Source organism: Micropterus salmoides, unplaced genomic scaffold (genome assembly GCF_014851395.1).
Source record: "Micropterus salmoides isolate LMB-PRFRI ecotype aquatic unplaced genomic scaffold, ASM1485139v1 Ms_hic_scaffold_23, whole genome shotgun sequence".
Classification (NCBI taxonomy): Eukaryota; Metazoa; Chordata; class Actinopteri; order Centrarchiformes; family Centrarchidae; genus Micropterus; species Micropterus salmoides.
Genome location: NW_024041484.1, coordinates 9,037,921 through 9,056,803, shown reverse-complemented (window position 1 = coordinate 9,056,803; position 18,883 = coordinate 9,037,921). Strand labels below are relative to the sequence as shown.

The 18,883-nt window shown below is 40.8% G+C and overlaps 1 protein-coding gene across 1 annotated transcript in view; it reads right to left on the bottom strand.

The window, feature by feature from the left end:
- The window catches only part of LOC119918008 (proton myo-inositol cotransporter-like), a 74,303-nt gene that overhangs the window by 17,463 nt on the left and 37,957 nt on the right, over positions 1 to 18,883 (bottom strand). The window contains exon 4 of the mRNA XM_038738495.1: positions 10,060 to 10,168. Coding sequence (XP_038594423.1) covers positions 10,060 to 10,168 — 109 coding nt within the window. The remainder of the gene's footprint in view (positions 1 to 10,059; positions 10,169 to 18,883) is intronic.

The window sequence follows — 18,883 nt, the reverse complement described above, 5'->3', positions numbered from 1 at the left end:
TATCAGTGGGGAATAAATGGCACAATGCAAAAACAAAAACAAAGAAGTGCAGGTAGCTATTGACTATCTCTAGCATGTTCTTGGCTGGCTTGGTATGTGTGTATACAATACAGTATATAAATACAGTACATATTACTTAATTGATGTATATTTAATATATATAATCTGCCTTAATATATATATGTATATATATATATCATCAAGTACATGCAGTTTAATGACCTGAGTTCAGATCAGCATAGCGCTACATAACTTCAGCCTGAGCAGAGATCAACCGAAACAATTGAAAACTCCTGTGCGGCTGTGCATTAGCAAAAGGTGTTGGAGATATTCTGGTTTATTAATTACTGCGGATACTTAGTGTCTCCTGAAATTCTTTGACTAATTGTAATACAAGTACATACATACAACCTGATCTTTAAAGCATGGTGGTGATCACAAGAGACCATTTGTTGTTGTTTTTGTGGTCCAAATCATAACTGATCTACGTATTTAAGTGCAAATTGATACCCACCCACTGTCCTGAGATGAGGTCCACACCTGTGTGGGTGAATATAAACAAACTCAAAATGAGCATCAGTCTTTCAGTCTGGTCTAAATTTTGCTTTCACTTATTTTCTGCATTATACAAGACTTTATGTAATATCTGAATTTATTAAACATGTGTGGGGCTGTCCACGACTAAGGATTTCGAATCACAATTGTCAAGTCCTGCCTGTAGTCAACTGATAGTCGAATCATGTGTGTTTTTGTGCACGCTGATTGCATTGGGGGTAACACACGGTAGCTCCGCTTTAATCTTGAGAAGCTGCGGAGCGGCAGTCTCTATTCATTCAACTTACACTGTAAATTTCCAGCTAAACTGAGGCTTTTTGAAGACCCTTTCCTCTCGCTCGCTCTCTCTCTCTCTCTCTCTCGCCTATCATTCACCAGTCTTGGGCAGAGTTTTGCGTGCATTCCGTGCTGCCGACAACTGCATGCATGTCGCAGTTTCCCGCAGGTCTATTTCAAGTAGCAGCTATTTAAAAACGATAAAATATTCAATCAACGGTTATAAATTATATGAAAGTCCCGCGAGGCTCGGGCAACTAGGCACAACACCAGAAAAGCTGGGTCTCCGTCTCTTCAGCAAGTGTTCCTCTTCTGGCACTTCACACATACACGCTACGCCTACACATGCGCACTGATGACCCAGGGTTAGGGTTACAATTTTGGATTTATTCACACACTTAAAAAGCACTGATTGAAATTTTTGTTCTTTTTACATGTTTATTTACAGCATTAAATGTTGAAATGTGTATTGTAATAGACTGTATATTAACTTATTGGGAGAAAACTAGTTCTATGTAAAATCAGATGTTGAGCACCCCTGTATCGCCAAAATGGCATGATCCTTGTTTCTGCGAAGCTTTGACTGTGAGATTGACAGTCGAATCAGGCTCCGCCCATCGAAGCATCGAATCTTCAACTATTTGTTGTCAGCCTTAAACATGTGTATTATAAACAACATTGTAAATGCCATTCCATCTATAGCAGAAACATGTTTCACAAATGACGTCTTGCTGTGCATTAAGCAAATTAGATTTTTGTGCTGAAGTGAGGGGTCTATGTGCGGAATGTGTTTCTGTGTGCATTTTATTAGAGGGGAAATAAGAATATTTCTCATTAGAGAGGATCTTGCTGCGACTCCATTGGAGACGAGTGAAGGACTTTGGTGTGATTAAGCTGCTTATGAACATCTGAAAACATACAAATACACACAGGGAAAAAAAACAACTCTGTAGATTTGGGAATTTCATTTAACATGTGCACAAAACACACACACACCAGAGTCAGCCCTGCTGGCTCCTTGAAGGCTTGCCAGCAGTGACCATGTAAAACTGGCGTCTAGTGACATTTCCAACATGACATTTGTCTGTGGGACCATCTGTGAGGGCCAACTGGTCCCAAGTAGAACAAAACATCTAACTGCCCACTGACAACAACACACAGTCATATCATAGTATACCATATAAAAATGTAATCATCACAGTGTTTCTTTTCTCAGGGCATCTGAAGATTCTTTTTCATTCTCTTGTTGGTCCTTTGTGAAATAATAGAACCAAATTAATAATATAGCATATGTTCCAGGCATAAAGAGTCTGTGGTCCCAGGCATTAAGCCTGTTCCAGGGTAGCATACAAGGTTAGCCAACTAGCGTCCAGGCATTAGCGTACGACAGGCTTGCAGAAAAGCTACTTCGACCAGATTGACAATTTGAATAACTTGCCCAGGACAATGCAGAGGGCTAAGTAAACTAAACACAGGGAAAGAAAACGATTAGCTACTGTACCTGGGTTGGAAAGCAAGACGCAAGTCAGTATCCTAAAATAACGTTTGCAAACAACGGTAGCTTGGTATAAAGCTAACTACTCAAAGAATTTACCCACCAGTGACTGGCCCTGGTCTATAATTAGCCTACATTAAAAAATGACTACTTTACTTTTTAGGGTTTTGTATGCAATGTCGATGCAGGAATTGTAATTTTCTTCAATTTTGGTCTTCTGTCATTCATTGTTGATTTCTTTTGCAATGTCATGTTTTTTGGTCATTTTGTTTTGGATCAATAACTGCTCCATCTTGACCAGCACACACCCTGACTTCCTCTAGCGCCTGGCGAGGGAAACATGGCGAATGTGTCAACAATCTACAGATGTTTTTGTCACACCTGGACTTTTCACCTAATTCCTGGTTTCTTGGAAGTACTACTGGATAGTTTGTAGTGTGAGTGTATGCATAATATATACATGTATTGTCTATATATTAATTCTGCACGAATCTTTTTTAAACTGCTTGTTACAACATGTTCCAAAGGAACAGTAAAAAAAAAAAAAGAAAAAGAAAGAAGAGGGGTTTTCTTCCACCGCTCCTGTACTCAATATTTCTTGTCCCTTTTTCAAGATCTATTTTCCCCTCCCTCTACTTGTCATTCACCTTGATAACCCTCCACACCTTCTGCCACCTTATCACCATCAATGTCATCTTTCTATCCGCCCTCTCTTCCTTCCTTTTCTGTCTCATGCTCAATGTATCTCCATCTACTTTCCCCCACCGCTTTGTCAATGCAGTGCACTGACCCACACCAAACACATACACACAGAAGTCCCCACCAGCCCACGGTGACCTTTTCATGCTAGATTATGTGGCTAATTGAATCAAAATAATCCAATAATAAGTGACTAATGGTGAGTAATAATATCTAATTTTACCCACTGCTTTATCACATTTTTAATCTATATACTTGTCCATTCCTTCATCTGTTGGCAGACAGTCCGGCAAGGAGCCATTCAGGGACACAAAATCATGGGAGCAGAAAGACAAGTAGACCATACATCACCTGACACTTCTTTGGTTCTTGAGAGATGTGTTATTGACAAACACATATCTCATCACACAGGCTTCTCTGACAAGTGTGTATGAGTTTGTGAGCATGTGAGTGTGTGTGTGTGTGTGTGTGTGTGTGTGTGTGTGTGTTTGCATGATATAACAACCAGGGAGTCCAGAGCTATGGTCCAGAGAGAGTGTCTCTGACATATGAGTTCAAATCAACATGCTGCAAAAAATAGAGTTAGAAGTGTGACCATGGGCATGTCCTCACATACCTGTCATGCAGCATATTATTCCACAGTTTTCAGTACAGACCATTCCTTTGGTCGCAAAAAATCATTTGATGTGCTGCAGACAAAAAGCCCCTTAGCCAATCTGACTGTTAACATAACAGGCTAGGTAGGTGGTCAGCTAGCAACCTTTTTTAGCCTTGCTATGGCCTCAATAGATATTCTCAACTGAATGCCATGAAATTTGGTCCACACATCCAAATGTTCACCACTAATTAGCAAATGTTAGCATGCTAATATGTTAAATTAAGATGGTGAACATGGTAGAAATTATACCTGTTAATCACCATGTTTAACATTGTCATTGTGAGCATTTCAGTATTTTCAACCATCACAGTACCTAAGCACCGCTTCAAAGAGCATGGTTTGTGGTCTTGGAAAATGTTTAGCCTAGTGCATGGCTGGTTAAATTAGCCTATTCTTTCCTTTGGTTCCCTACAAAATCCAGTAGTGTTATCTAGTCTTTGCTGGTCATTCTTGATGGTCAAAAAAATAGATCAAACTGGTCAACCGCTGCTGGTTGACAAGAAGAAAATCATCAGTCCTCTACCAAAGAATGCTACAGAGTTGGTCAAGAGACCATAATGATGCTCTGGTCATGCAAACTGCACCATCTCAGTATTTACTAGTACTACTAAATATACACTGCTTTTTTCTGCCACTTTACATAAAAATGTACCAATCGTTACATCCGCTCTAATGTAGTGTAATCTTAATGTAATTTACAAAAATAATTGTTGGGTATTGTCATTTGTATTCTACTGCTCTGTATAAACAATACCTTTAAATATTACAGTCTGATAAAAGCGACACACAATTTCATCAAGAATGTTTTGATTGGCTGCAGGAGTTGCTTGTGCATAACACTATTGACTGGATGGAAAACCTTCTTATATGCATTTGGGTTTGTCTGTGGCTGCATGTCCTTAGTATACATGTAACTAATATAAAGTAAGTAATTTTACCCACATGTCTGCTAATTATTTGTCATAAATAAACATAATATTAGTTAGGGTAAAATAATACCCACCCAGTCCCACATGAGTGCTGAATGTTGATGGGTTCAGTGATGTGTGTGGTACTGGAATATCACTGCTGAACCAAGAGTTTGGATGAAGTTCATCTGAACTTGTCTGCATAAATGCATGTGATTTGACAGCACTCCGCCACCGATGAGGAAACTCATTTGCATCCAAGTATGCGATGTGGACCTGCACCAAGTGTAATTAGCAAGCAAGTATGCAGCTGTACAAGCACTGATCATCCAACCTGCATCTTTGAGTGAGTGAGTTTGCTGTTAATACTTGGTATTAGTAGTTGATCAGCTTCAGCTGTTGACATTTGTTATTTGGCAGAACACTGTGGTTCTCATGAGCTAGATGTTAGTCATGTTGAGTGTGAGTAAAACAAATGAAAGGATCTCAGTAGGATTCTGTTTGATGAGTGACCACTGGACATCACTCCCATGAAAGTGGCCTGGCTCCATCGCACCCCTGCTCTGCTTTACAGCCTCTCTGTCACAATTTTCTCTTTCTGTCCGCCAGCCTCTCTGCACCCCCTCTCTCTGTCTGTGCACCTGAGCCACCCAATTAAAAACATGTCAGACCTACGAACAGGGAAGAATCAAGAAAAAACAGGTGCATTTGAAACGTTTGAACCAGGCCAAATTCTTTTGATGATTTTGTTGCAAAAAACCTTTTCAATCAATTAGGCTATACTTGTATTAAATTTTATATTATGCTTCAATAACAATAGACTAGATCATCTTGGAACACCGTCTCCAGTTCTCATAATACATCTATGGCTCAGTACTGTACAAAGAGGCACACTGAGCTGAATCTGGCTGTGTTCACTGCTGTTTTGATTAAATAATGTTGGACTGAACAAATTCCTGTGAGATCACAGCGACATATCAGGAGTCCTCTCAATTACCGGTGAGTCTATTTGACAGATTTAGATATACAAGCATTTCTCAGAGGCAGATCTGAAAGAGCAGGTATGTGGGAAATTCATTAGCTAACTTTATCAAATGGGTTGTTTTATTGGTTGAGCTGTCTGTTTGATTAAACTTCAGTTGATCCGTTGTCCTTATTTTCCCTCCTTATAAACTTCCTTGTAGGAGATTTTACTTCTAGGCTTACTGAATGAAGGACTCCAAGTGGGACAATGTGCTAATATGAACTCAAATGTACCCTTTCTGTGAACATATTTCATGAAGAGAGAAAAAAAAAACTGTGAACTCCATCAATCCACTGCTGTCGAGCTCCCAACTTGAGAGAGCGGACTGTTAGAGCAGAGTGAGAGGAAATAAATAAATGCTTTTGTAGTTTAGTTGCATTTTTAGCCAGTCTACCAGCATCTCTCACTGCCCTTTTCCTTCTTTCTCTGTGCCAGCCCAGTGGTTTAATCAGCAAAAGCAGCTGGGGACAGGGAGAGTGGAGCTTGTCTCTAAGCCCAGCTGATTTACTGGCTCCCCTGACCTCCTTTATATCTCACCAACTAACAGGGCTTGCCTGGCAGCTTCACATGGGAACAAAAACGCAGGTGGTAAATATACAGAGGTAAGAAGCACACATGATGAGTGACAAAAAAGATTGGGAAAAACAGGCAGGTACAGACACCCCGGGATCGGTGAAAGAAATCACAATGTAGAAAGTATCTCTCACCTGTTGACCAGGCACTCTCAACGGCTGTGTCTAAGGGGGCTTTCACACCTGAAAATCCACACCAAGGTCCAAACTAAAGTTCAAGTTTTGATACATTCGGTTTGGTTTCACACTGCAATTCTGCGACTGCACTAAAGAACTTTACGTGACATGCTTGCGTCCTGTCATCATCATCTATGTGGGCTGCGTCTCCCTATACTTGACATTGATTGGTTTATTAAACAGTTCAGGGGATAACTTTGACAAGAATGAATGAATAAAAAATTAATGCACATTTGCCACTCTATTGTTATTATTATGGCATTACTACATGCAGCACCAACTATACTGAAGGCTAGTTCAAATTCGCAATTAAACGTTCTCATTTTGCGAACATTAGCCTACAACATCGCCAACAGGAAAGGAGGAGAAGACAGCAAGCAATCCCTTTGCATCTCAGTTTGAGAAGAGAACAAAGTCACAGCAAAAAGTAATGTGTATTAACCTACCACTAAGTCAGAGAAAGCAGTTGAGTAACAGCAGTTGAGTGACATTGAATGGGTTCATATTTAGTATTCATTCTCATATTTTAATGGTAAATCACAGTTTTTGGTTAATGTTGTTATTGTTAGTTGCAGCAGTTACAGTACAGTACTTTTGTGTTTTCTTATTTCGTATTTTTTACGGGCAAAATGTCATTCCAACACCAGCAGCAGTAGGTGTGAACCAGAGTGTTGCAGTTTTTAGAGGGCTCCAGCAGGGGGGAATGTGAAACTGTTGAGCTATGTTACGGTGCACATCGCTTCCTCCCTTCAGACATTCAGTGGGGCAGCATTAGCTCAGTCTGTTGGGACTCGGCTTGGGCACCTGTGGGTCGACAGACTGAATCCAGCACGAACCATTGCCAAAGGTGCTGCTGAGCAAGGCCCTGAATCCCAACTGCTCCCTGGGCGCTTTACGAAGGCAGCCCACTGCTCCTAATTAGGATGGGTTAAATGCAGAGAACAAATTTCCACTTCTCCCTCCATTTTGGGGGCAGCAGTAGCTCAGTCTTTAAGGATTGGAAACTGGAGGGTTGCCGGTTCAAGTCCAGCTTGGACCACAGATATGGAGCACCGCCAAAGGTGGTCCTGAACCCCCAACCGCTCGGGGTGCCGCACCAAGAGGCAGCCCCCTCGTTCTGACATCTCTCTATGTGTTGTTGGTATAAGTCCTGTTTGTGCATGCGTATGTTTTTCAGACCTTGTGGGATTGTTAAAGTATATCATCTTCTTCTTCTTCTTCTTCATTACACACATGATCTGAGGAAAGTTTGTGTCAGTGGATCTTTCATTCTACTACTCCCCTTTACAGGTCAGGAGTCTCTTAAAATATGTGTTATTGTTTGTTCATATGTGCAGAGGAGAGTGTTTTTAACACAGGATGTTCACACGTTATGTAGTAATGAAGTTAATTACACGACGACGAGTAAGCTAGCCACATTAGCCTTTAGCAATGCTAACTACAACGTCATGGACGAAAGAGCGGCACTTAGTAGCCATGCAGAGACATTGTACTTGTCGTGCAGTATATTCTCCATGCTCTTTCACCACCACCTGCAAATGTATTTTAATTATTTTGTAGTTTCAGCTTCTTTTTTTTTTAGTGTTAATACTTTTCGTATTTTTCCAGTGACTCAAAACCTGCTTATAATTAGTATTGATAGTATAAAACTCCTTTCATCAGCTCTGACCGCTGCCTGCCTCCACAGCTGGACCTCGTTGTCCTGGGAGCCTACCTATGTTTCCAGGGTCTTAACACTAACCCTACAACTTGGGAACATAGCACCCAGGAAAGATAGGAATGACCTGTTGGGCTGGTGCTCTTACTGTTCCTTGTCTTGGGTTTTATGGCCAGTCTACTTAGAGCCTGTACGGACTATCAGCTTAGCTAGAAGTAAAGCCTGCCCAGTCTTGGCTGCCGGCATTCTGATCCAGATTCTTGCATTCCACATTACAACAATGATCGTGATGATATTTTGTTTAAAAGGTGTTTGTGGAAATGACATTTTTGCATCGCAGTGTTTTTGCAAATGAAAGGGCAATCAGATTTCAATTTGTAGACAGGAGACACATTTTAATGCCAGGTGTAAACATAACACAATCTACACACCATCTTTATCAGATATGTATTAATGCTCGGTGTAAATGGGTCACTGCTGGCACAGAAAAACTAGCAGGCAGATCTCGTTGGAGAGACAGAAAGGCGGATAGGGACAGAGCTGTGACAGATTTAGTTTGTTCCCTCTGTCTGCTGTTCAGACTGTTAGCAACAGGAGATGAAGATGAATATACACTAAGAGAGGCAGGCAGTCAATACAATAGACATTCAGTGAGACAGACAGAAACAGGTATTTAAAGAGATGTGTGACAGATCAAGTGTGTCACCTCTGTTAACCACAGTTGAATTTCTCTTCATTGTCGCCCGCTCTCCTCATCTTTCTGTCCATTTAAATTTCAACATACAGGCACCAATATGCAAATGGCCATACCTTCAGTCACACACATTCATATCCCGCAGATATACATAGAGCGGACATACCAAAGCCCATAGTGTCACATTTTGCTTATAACATCACGTATGGACGCAGACACACGCACACACATATACAAATCCATACTAGTGTGCATTTATCCTATTGCTCCCACCTCCAACGGTTGCTAAGCAACAGCACATATCCACAGATTGTTTACAGAGCCTGTGATATAGTTCATCTCAAAGGGGAGGTGAGACAGAGACAGATGACACAATCTCCTCAGATTATGACATAAAAACAATAAAAGAGGAAAAGGTGGTCCGTCCCTTCACAGGAAAGTGGGCAGTTATGCAATGAGGCTACTGGTCCCCGGTGTATGATGTGTTATGAAACACATTATTTTAAAATTTAATACTGTGCTACTAAACCAAATACAGCTGTCTGGATCTCTCTTGTGTTGAAAGGGATGGCTGGTGACACACAGATTCGGTGTCATGTAGTAGTAGTCATGTAGTTGTTCTGATTAACCCTTAGGGCCAAAGAGATAAAAAAACACACTAGATCTTTTCAGCTGCGATGTTGTAGCAGGACAGACTCTACAGTTTGATCCAAGGGAACAATAATGTGGCACAACTACATATTTTGTAATTCCACATGTTAAGTTATTAGGCAAATGCATTAATATACATTTAAACAAGTTACATTATACTAAAATGTGTTCAGAATCTCAGTCGTTCATTTGTGAGCTCACGTCAGACACCAGAGGGACAAAGATATTGACTTCATGTGACTAGGGCATCGAGTATGGCAGATCATTCGTGTACCCCCAGCGGACGCAAGAGGCAGGTCTAAAACAATTACAGCAATAAAGTGAAAAACAAAGAAACCAAACCCAAAGGTTTTCTCTCAAAGAAAGGATGGTGAACATTGGTAGTTAAGTTTCAAGATAAAAAGCTCTGAGAATGGACAAAGCCCTTTTTATGTTATAGCTCCTTGTTTTCTTCAGAAACAACATTTTTTAAACTATGCCAATTATTGATGTATTTCATTGTGCAAATATGGAAAATCTGTGGGAAAAATAATTTGTTGTTTCTTAAACCATCCAGTATTCATGTCAAGATGAAAGTGTGTAACTGAGTGACAGCCTTACAATACTGTTTTAGTATGTATACCCATTACTGGGTCTTCAGACTGAACGCTCCTGGTCTCCTGAGGTAAAATTATGGCGGATGGATTCACTCACATGACCGTGTTGATTCCTGAAAGCTGCTGGAACATCTGAAGACCGCAGCCCACCAGGAGGGCTCGCCGAGTTGGGGGGTAGGTCAGCATCCGCCAGATCACCGGGCCATCTGGAGACACAAGCAAAGGCACAGCAGAAATTAATTTCAAACTCAGCATGACTTCACAGCAAAAATTACACGGGGCGTTAAAAAGAGTTTCATTCCAAAATAAACTACCCACCATGAGAGGAACAAGATCCCTGATGCTACAAACGTAAGGCTGACAACAAGAATTGGTGTTGCAACAAAGTTTCCAAAATGAAGCCCAACTGTAGGCCAAAGGGTACTCTTGATTTGCCATTTATGACTATAAAATTTCTTTTATGATTTAAATTGCTTTGGCTGGTCACAGTTGGTGGTTTAGTTTTGGTTTAGTTTCAGATTTTGGAATTTTCATAAAAGTCAGAGAGTGAAAGATGTGTGAGGAAATATGTGTTAGAAAATCACAGCTTGTTGGTTTTTGTGTAGTTAAAAAAAAAAAAAAAAGAAATGCGGGAAGCTGGATTTTGTTACCTTCGGAGAGAGCCAGGCTAGCTGTATCCCTTCTGTTTCCAATGTTTGTGCTAAGCTAAGCTAAGCAAACCAGATGCTGGTGGTACCTTAAAGGGGCAATGTGTAAGATATGGCCAGAATTATTGGCAGCCCAGCATCTTGCCGGTATCCAGATCCAACCTTTAATATTTAGCGTACAGGCATGAGAGTGGTTTTAATCTTCTCATATAACTCGACGAGTAAGTAAATAAGCATATTTCCCAAAATGTTGAACCCGTCCTTGGTCCACAGGGCCCGTTTAATTTAATCATTGATGCATCACCAAGCCTCTGTGACAGTAACCATCTGCCCTGCTGAAAGATTTAGAGGCTTTGTTAGCTCCAGTGATGCTACTCTATTACGTTGACCTTTGACCTTTGACCTCCCTACAGTGCCACAAAAGTGTAAAAAGAAATTTCTCCCCTGAGGATCAACACAGCAGAGCAGCTACCTTTTCCCCTTTCAGGTGGTGGAAATCTCAGTTTGGGATGAAACAAATATTTGACGCCAGCTTGTGGCCTCACTGGTCCCACTCGGCTCAGCAACACACATAGGCAAGTGGTCCCTTTGGAAGGAGAAGTCCTAATAAGACGAGAGAGTGGCTGGACACACACGGTGAAGAGAGACTAGACAAACAAGCCTGAACACACTCACTCACACACAAACACACACACACACACACACACGGTAGCGGTAAGGTAAGGTAACGCTTTCGACCGTGTGCCAGGATACACAAGTGACTGTGCAAACACAAGCACATACAAACACATCATAAACAAGGATGCACATAAAAAATGACACACAGGCAAATTATTTGGGAGCAGCTGTGTGTGGGAGGACTCTGGACCAGTGAACATCTCCTTTCGCTGTTTGACAAGCAGACCAGACTGTGTAAAGTAGGCCCCCGCTGACACACAAACACAGTTAAGCCTTCCTTTCGATGGCCGCCTGTCAGACCTCTTAGGGGAACATGATCATCTTTGATTCCTTTCAGTTCTGCAATGCTGAAAGAGGCTTTTTTAACTTTTTAACCTATTTGTCCACATTTTCACTGCAGAGGCCTCTTAAAAATGATGAAAGGCAATGTTCACCACAGACTGAAGCAGTGGAATACGCAACTTGAAATATATGATATGAAATATAATTTTCATAAAATCTTGCAATTAGCCTCAACTTATGTTGTAGAAAGTCATTATCTAGGGCCATCAGGGTTTTTGTAATAGAGATTTAGCTTTACCAGCAACATGGACGCAGCTTCATTGCCATATATTCTGTTTCCTCATCCAGCATTGTGTCTAAATTACTGACAAACCCACCCACTCCAAACATTTGTGCAGTTGTAGCAATAATTAAATAATTATGGCTCTGTTTATAGGTTGGGGTGACCCGAAATAGTCGAAGATTTGATGCTTCGTTAGAAACAAACACATATATAAGATTTAACATTTTAACCCTTTATCAAAACTTAATTATACATATTATATGATCATTGTTCCTTATCTGTAGATAACTAAAAGTCTCATTGAGCTCCTGGCTTCTGTTGCAGTTTATTTTGCCAACTGTTTTACTGTCCTGAGGTTCTCCAAATAACAGGAAAGAGTATTGTTTGTCAGTAGCCTGTCAAAGTTCAACACTGTCCATAGGATAGGATATAGCCTTTACATAATGTCTTCTGTGGCTCTAAAGGGAGATTTTTTGTTTTAAATATCAGATTGTAATTTTTAACAAAATTCTGGGTTAAGGACTTGGAACAAGAGTTTGAAAGGTATGGACATTTATCAGGCAGGGGGAGTCATATGAAAGACACAATCCAAGTGCATTCTGGGAAATTTAGCATCATGAATTTTTGGAGATTGACCTATACTGGGGATTAAACATCTGAATATTTTCTACACAGATTTTGACCATTCTTTTTTAATCTTTCTATTGCATACTGATAAGTTTGCATTCAGTTAAGGAGAATGTATCCATTAGCCTGCTTTGGCTTTGAAATGTTTTTGAAAAATATAAAATACAGTTAATATTTTAAAAATTAAACATACTTTTCTATTGTTTGTTTTTTGTCAGAAGTGGGTCCTAAATAAGCCACTGTATGTTTCAGTTTTCAATTTAATGTGAAGCCTGAGCCTTAACCTCAGACAGTGAAGAGGAAGTGATGTGTTTATGGGTTGAGCCATTTCCATGGCGCTAACCTGGTGGAGTGTGACCAGACCAGAGGACTGTTATCTGATTAGACAACAGGGAAATCAGGATTCATGGGCTGAAGCCAACTATCAACAGAGTGGAGACCTGATGGCCGCCTGAAGAAGAGCTAAATTTAATTGACCAATCGCACACAGGCATACGGGCAAACAAGCTTTTTCCCTCTCTGCTCGCTTCTGGGTCAACAATACATCTATTCTACAAAAATACAATTTAATATGCAAATAGACCCATTCATACTCACTCATGTGTGTTCTAATGATAGTCTAATGTACATGCATAAACACACACACACACACACACACACAAGCCCACAAAACACACAGCTTCATTTCCTTGGATGGACACCACCCAGCTGTAATTTAATCGGATGAGATATTGAAAAAAAAAGGCTACAAAACAAGTCAGCGAGCTACTAGTAAGCCACAAACACAGTGATTAAGTCTCCCACCACTGCAGTACTTTCGTGCGAGTATTCCACATTGAACTTTCTGTCAGTCATTCAGTCTATGCTACAATACCACCATCACCACAATTTTGTCCTTTGACCATGTGAATGCAAAGCATGATGCGTTCAGGTGTAGAACACGGCCGGATGCATAAAAAGTTCAAGTCAGAAATATCATAAAATGTCCATTCTTATATGAGATGAGTACTGAATGGGATTATAACACATACATTCCAGATGTAGACAGGACAACACACACACACACACACACACACACACACACACACACACACACACACACACACACACACACACACACAGCTCACTACAAAGGCATGACTCTCTTTTCTACCCACATGAGCTCTGTGATCATTCTTCCGCCAATACTACCTGCACAGATCCCCTTTGATTTCACATCTTATCAGCATTCAATCCAGCAAATAGTAATAGCCTCACTCTTTGTTTGTACAATGGGCAGGGAAAGCCTGGGATGTGTTTTTAATGAGAATGAGGTCCCTCTTCTTATTCTTCTCCTCTTTGATTTTTTAACTTAAGGAATCTCCAGAAGGGTCCAACTGCAGTACTCCCTCCAGAGGCCCCTTGTTCTGTTATGTACATTTGTTCCAACTTTTCAGGCAGGTGCAGTACTGCCTTTCTAGCCTTTTAGCTTCCTTCAGTAATTGTCCATAGATGTTAGTTAGCTAACCTTAGCTTGCAGTTTACTGCTTACCGCCTGTGTTAGCTCATTAGCCACCAGCGTGTAGCTCTCCAACAAATGCTGTTCTAATAAACTTACGACATGTGATCAACTGTGTGTGAGCAACTAACTATATAACTAAAACCTCATACAGTCAGCTTTCTCATTTTTGTTAGATATCTTGCAAGTTAGTGTGTCCATGGTCATTTAGTTATGCTATAGCTAGTCAGAGGGGCCTGAGGAGGGAGGTCTGGGGTGCTGCAGATGGACCCTTTTGCTTTTCCTCAGCTGCCTGTTTTTCAGGAAACACAACCCGCACAACAACCTCAATGGCCAATCACAGTACCTGTTAAGCGCTTCAAACACGTTCTGCTGTCGGCTTAATGAAGTATACAGCAGGGAGAGAAAGGAGGAAAGCAAGGACAAAGAATCAGATGGAAGCTCGCTTTCCAGGAACATTGGCAGGCATCCATCCACAGGACTTAGGATTTCTGATTCCCATATTGACTTGTAAATCCTCACAGTCCCGCAAATCAGTGAAATGTATTCCTATCCATGGGTCAATACACGGTCAACAGTATCAAGGGGGGAAAAGCTGGTGTTGAACAATAGTCAATCAAGGAAACAATGAGGTGGTTGATGGAAGCACAGGAGGAATTAGAAAGACAGAAGGTAGTCTATAAAAGAATAGCTCTTTCTATCCATCCAATCACTGTTTCCTTGGGAAGTAAGTGGCTCAAAGCAGGCTTCACTTACATATCCGAGAGGGCTGCAATCATGGACTAAAGCCTGAACAAGCAATCTGCAGGCATCCTACCTCAAATCCCATCTCCCCTCTAATTATTTCTTCCTCATACTTCCCCTGTCCTTTCTCACCTCCCCTCTGCTCCCTCATCAGAGTAGGATCATAACACCTCGTAGTCTACTCTTCTTTAGAAATGAGGTCTATCACAGTAATGGCAGTTTATGGAACCACTGTGCAGTGCAGCCTATTTGGTGTTTCACTAAATTCCCCTAAAAATGTCTGTATCCAAAATGTTAATGTTACAATTCAATAGCCACTATGTAATCAAGCTCAATCTCCTTAAAGCTACACTACGCAAAGCTTTTATGCCAAAATAAAGTTGTGTTTAAGGTACAGTTTGACATTTTGGGAAATACTTAACTTATACTCTTTCCTGCTGAGAGTTAGAAAATAATTCTGTATGCTAAATATGAAACTACAGCTAGGGGACAGACTGATTCGCCCCTTCTGACTATCATGGGGGTGTTCCCGATCCAATGCTGGTCAGGGCAGATTATTGGCCCAAAGATCCTGCAGTGTGAGGGGTTTACATACATAATCTTAAGGTCACCGACTGGATCGGAGGTTCCCTGATTTCTAAATCCAGGAACCTCTAATCAGAGAGGACTTTCAATCATAACATTTACGATCATGTAAATGTAAATATCATTTGAAATCGGGAAAACTCAGAAACCAGCAACAGCCGATTAAAGCAAGCTCAACACCAACGTGTTGTGTATTTCCCTGCACTATAAAATGTATTAACCATGCTGATTCCCTCTTCTCCGTTTTTGTTTTTGTGCTTATAAGGTTGTTTACATAAAAATAATGAACATGTGCTTCTTTATAGCCCTGTTTGGACAGTTCATAAGGAATATCATTAGAGGCACACTGTGGTAATTAAACTTTTAGCAGAACATATCCATGCTCAAACTGGCCACTTAAATAATTTTAAAAGTGTGGTTAAAGCACCATATACTACTGTCCTCGAGCTTCTCATCAGTAGTCTGAGATTGTCAGAGATAAGGAGCCTTGGTGTTTTATCCGTGGTTTTTTTGAGTGTACTCAAGCACTTAAGGAAACCTTCATTTCTGTACTCTTTGATTCTTTGGCAGCCCATAGAATCCATGGACCACCCTGACATCAATTGGAGGCAACAGGTATGTTGAAAGGAAGAATCAATTCAGAAAAAGAAGATGATGTCAGGTATTCTTAAGGAAGGCAATTCTTGCGTCAGCTTGAGGTAAGAACGTTGCCTGGAGCCTACATGTGAAGCTTATGGACATGTGTGGCCTGTTGTTTTGATCATATTATGAAGAAGCTATGTGTGATAGCAATTACATTACAGACGCTACTGTGGAAACATATCCTAGAGATTCAAAATCTCAAAGTAAAGCTGCTTGTTTTTTTAGGACAGTAAAGATCTAGACTGGTTCTTTCCTGGGTAACTGAGAGTCACTCTGGGCCTGTGGCTACAGGGGAGGAACAGCATTTTAAGTGGAGTTGATCAAATCTTGTCAGTGGCCACGAGTCTTGTCTGCAGATGCTGGGGAGCAGCTGTGTTTATCTAAGGGCACAGAGGGGCCAGCGCGGTTGCCAGGAGCTGAGCACCTGACGGATGGATGGATGGATGGAGGAAAGGATGAACAGAGTCTTACACACAAATGCAGTGACTGACAAGGATAAATAGACAACAATGGCACAAATTAAGCATTCATTTATATTATCACTATTATGGTAGTATAATAGAATTGTTTCTTAGATCCAGGCAGGTATTCACCAACATTTCAAATACAGAGCACCTGCTATTTAATATTTTCCTCCACAATGTCAGATACGTACAGCTAAAGTTATCCCTGATCCAGACCCAGTCATTCTGGATTCTGGTAAATCCCCCTATTAACATCGCTGATCTCCGCCTGTTTTAGTAACTTTAGTAACTAACAGGAATGATTCTACTTCCACTTGTGGGAAGTCTTTAAGGCACTAATGTGAAGGGATATCATGTTTTTATGTATTATTTTATATATGGTATTTATATTTTTGGTAGTCAGTGCTACCAAAAAAAAAAAATTATCATTTTCAAACTTGTAGTCATCAGACCCAACCAATAACTTTATCAGAATTCACACAGCTCCCCTCAACTTTTTCTCATAAGCAGTAGTGCTCCCCGACACCTGTAAACAAACTTTGATATTGATTGATTTGTGAAATTCCCTTTAAGTTGCTGATTCAGTTTGACCTCAAAGGCCTTTGGCTAAAATAAGCATCTCGTGCACAAAACTAAAGAGAGAAGGAAGAGTGCTTCGGAGCCTCAGTGCGAGTGTCAACAAAACCACCACCTCTCCAGTTTGAAACTAATCACATAAAAGGCATCAATCAATAGAGTGCATGTGGATGCCTTTCACGTTTTCCTGAAAGTCTGTCATGTTGTCTCTGGCCATTTCTGTAGCCTGGTGGTTGAAGACAAAGGCTACAGGAAGATATAAGGAAAGGCAGAGAAAGAGAGGGGCAGTGCAAGTTTTTCCATCTTGGTTTGTGTTGAAAAATCACGCATGGTTATATAACCCAGAATCAGATCATACCAGCAGACACAGAGTGCTACCTGGAGTTGAGGGGAGGACATGACACAGAGGCGCATTCATTTTTAAACTCATTATCCAACTGAGATTTCCATTATTCAGTGGTTAGACAGTTTTCCTGTGCAGACAAACTCTCTCTGTCATTAAATGTAAAGGAACACAGCAAAAAGTTCAAGGAGAACTACTTTTCATGTAGCGAACAGAAGCTATTTCCTTCTAGATGCCAGTTCAGTGGGTAAACTTCACCTAGCCCAGTACTCCTTGCATGCTTAAACACCTGTTATGCAAGAATCCCTTTCTGTTTTGCCAGTTTGACCCAAAACTGGTGGCTAAGAATTCCTGAGGGGCATGAGTAGATAGGAAAGAAGTGTGTGTGTGTTTCATGCTTTTATATCCCCTTGGGGACTTTACCCAAGATGCACACTAACCAATGGGGACTCGTGCCAACGTGGGGGCAAAAATTGACATCCCTACGGATAGAGACTGCCTTTTGAGGGTTAAAACTTGGTTTTAGTGTTCATGTTCCAATTGAGTTAAGGTTAGGCATGTAGTTGTGATGGTTTAGGTTTGGGGCTAGGGAATGCATTTTGTAAATGAGATTCCCCAGGGGCACAGAGTGTGTGTGTGTGTGTGTGTGTGTGTGTGTGTGTGTGTGTGTGTGTGTAAGAGAGAGAAAATCTTCTTGATGGCCCTGACACACACTTTCCAACTGTACATCTTTTTATTTCGCAGTAGAGTTTGACTATTTTGCTAGGCACACAGTGATATGCGTTTTATAATAGCTAATAACACCATTAGGGAAAAGAAAACTGCCTTTGAACTAAATATACACACAAATTACACATTCAAACACTGTTTCACTTTTTTTCACACATTCTGTCTTATCTGGCATGCGGGGATATTCTTCTACAGTCTGAGCCAACTTGTGCGTTGAAAGCATAGACTGTAGAAGTTCATTATCACATTTAGAAATGGTGAAATGATGCAGCGGGACTGCGCCTGTGCCCCCTTCAAAAAATACTGTGTTAATGAGCGTGAAAAAGGCTGGTTCACTATCCATATATCCAAGCAGGGTTTGTGACAGGCGCAGAGAGGGAATCATGATAGATCTGCCATCGCATAACTCTCCTCACTCAATTATTAATAAGCTGCTTAAAACCTACGGGGGAACAGAGCAGCGGAGACCTCGGAGAAAGGCGCTCTTTTGTTCTCTATTTGTCACTGTTGTTTTTCCTCGCTGCTTATTCGGCGACATAGTGACCAACTTAAACTCATCCGAGGGAGTTTTAAGACTGCTGACACATGTTTGGGGAGGCAGCAACTCAAGCTGAAAAGCTATTATTCATTCATCTTCATCTTTTCTACTGCACAATTTCTTTACAAAGGTACAGCTCATGGAGGTCTTTTTATGTCTAAGTATGCTGTTTGAAGCCACTGAGCTACATTAATCTTATCAGTACATTTTCAATTCACGCTAAGAAGGGAAAGAAATTCTCAAAATATCAAACTGCGCATTTTAAATGGACAGGAACAAGGATAT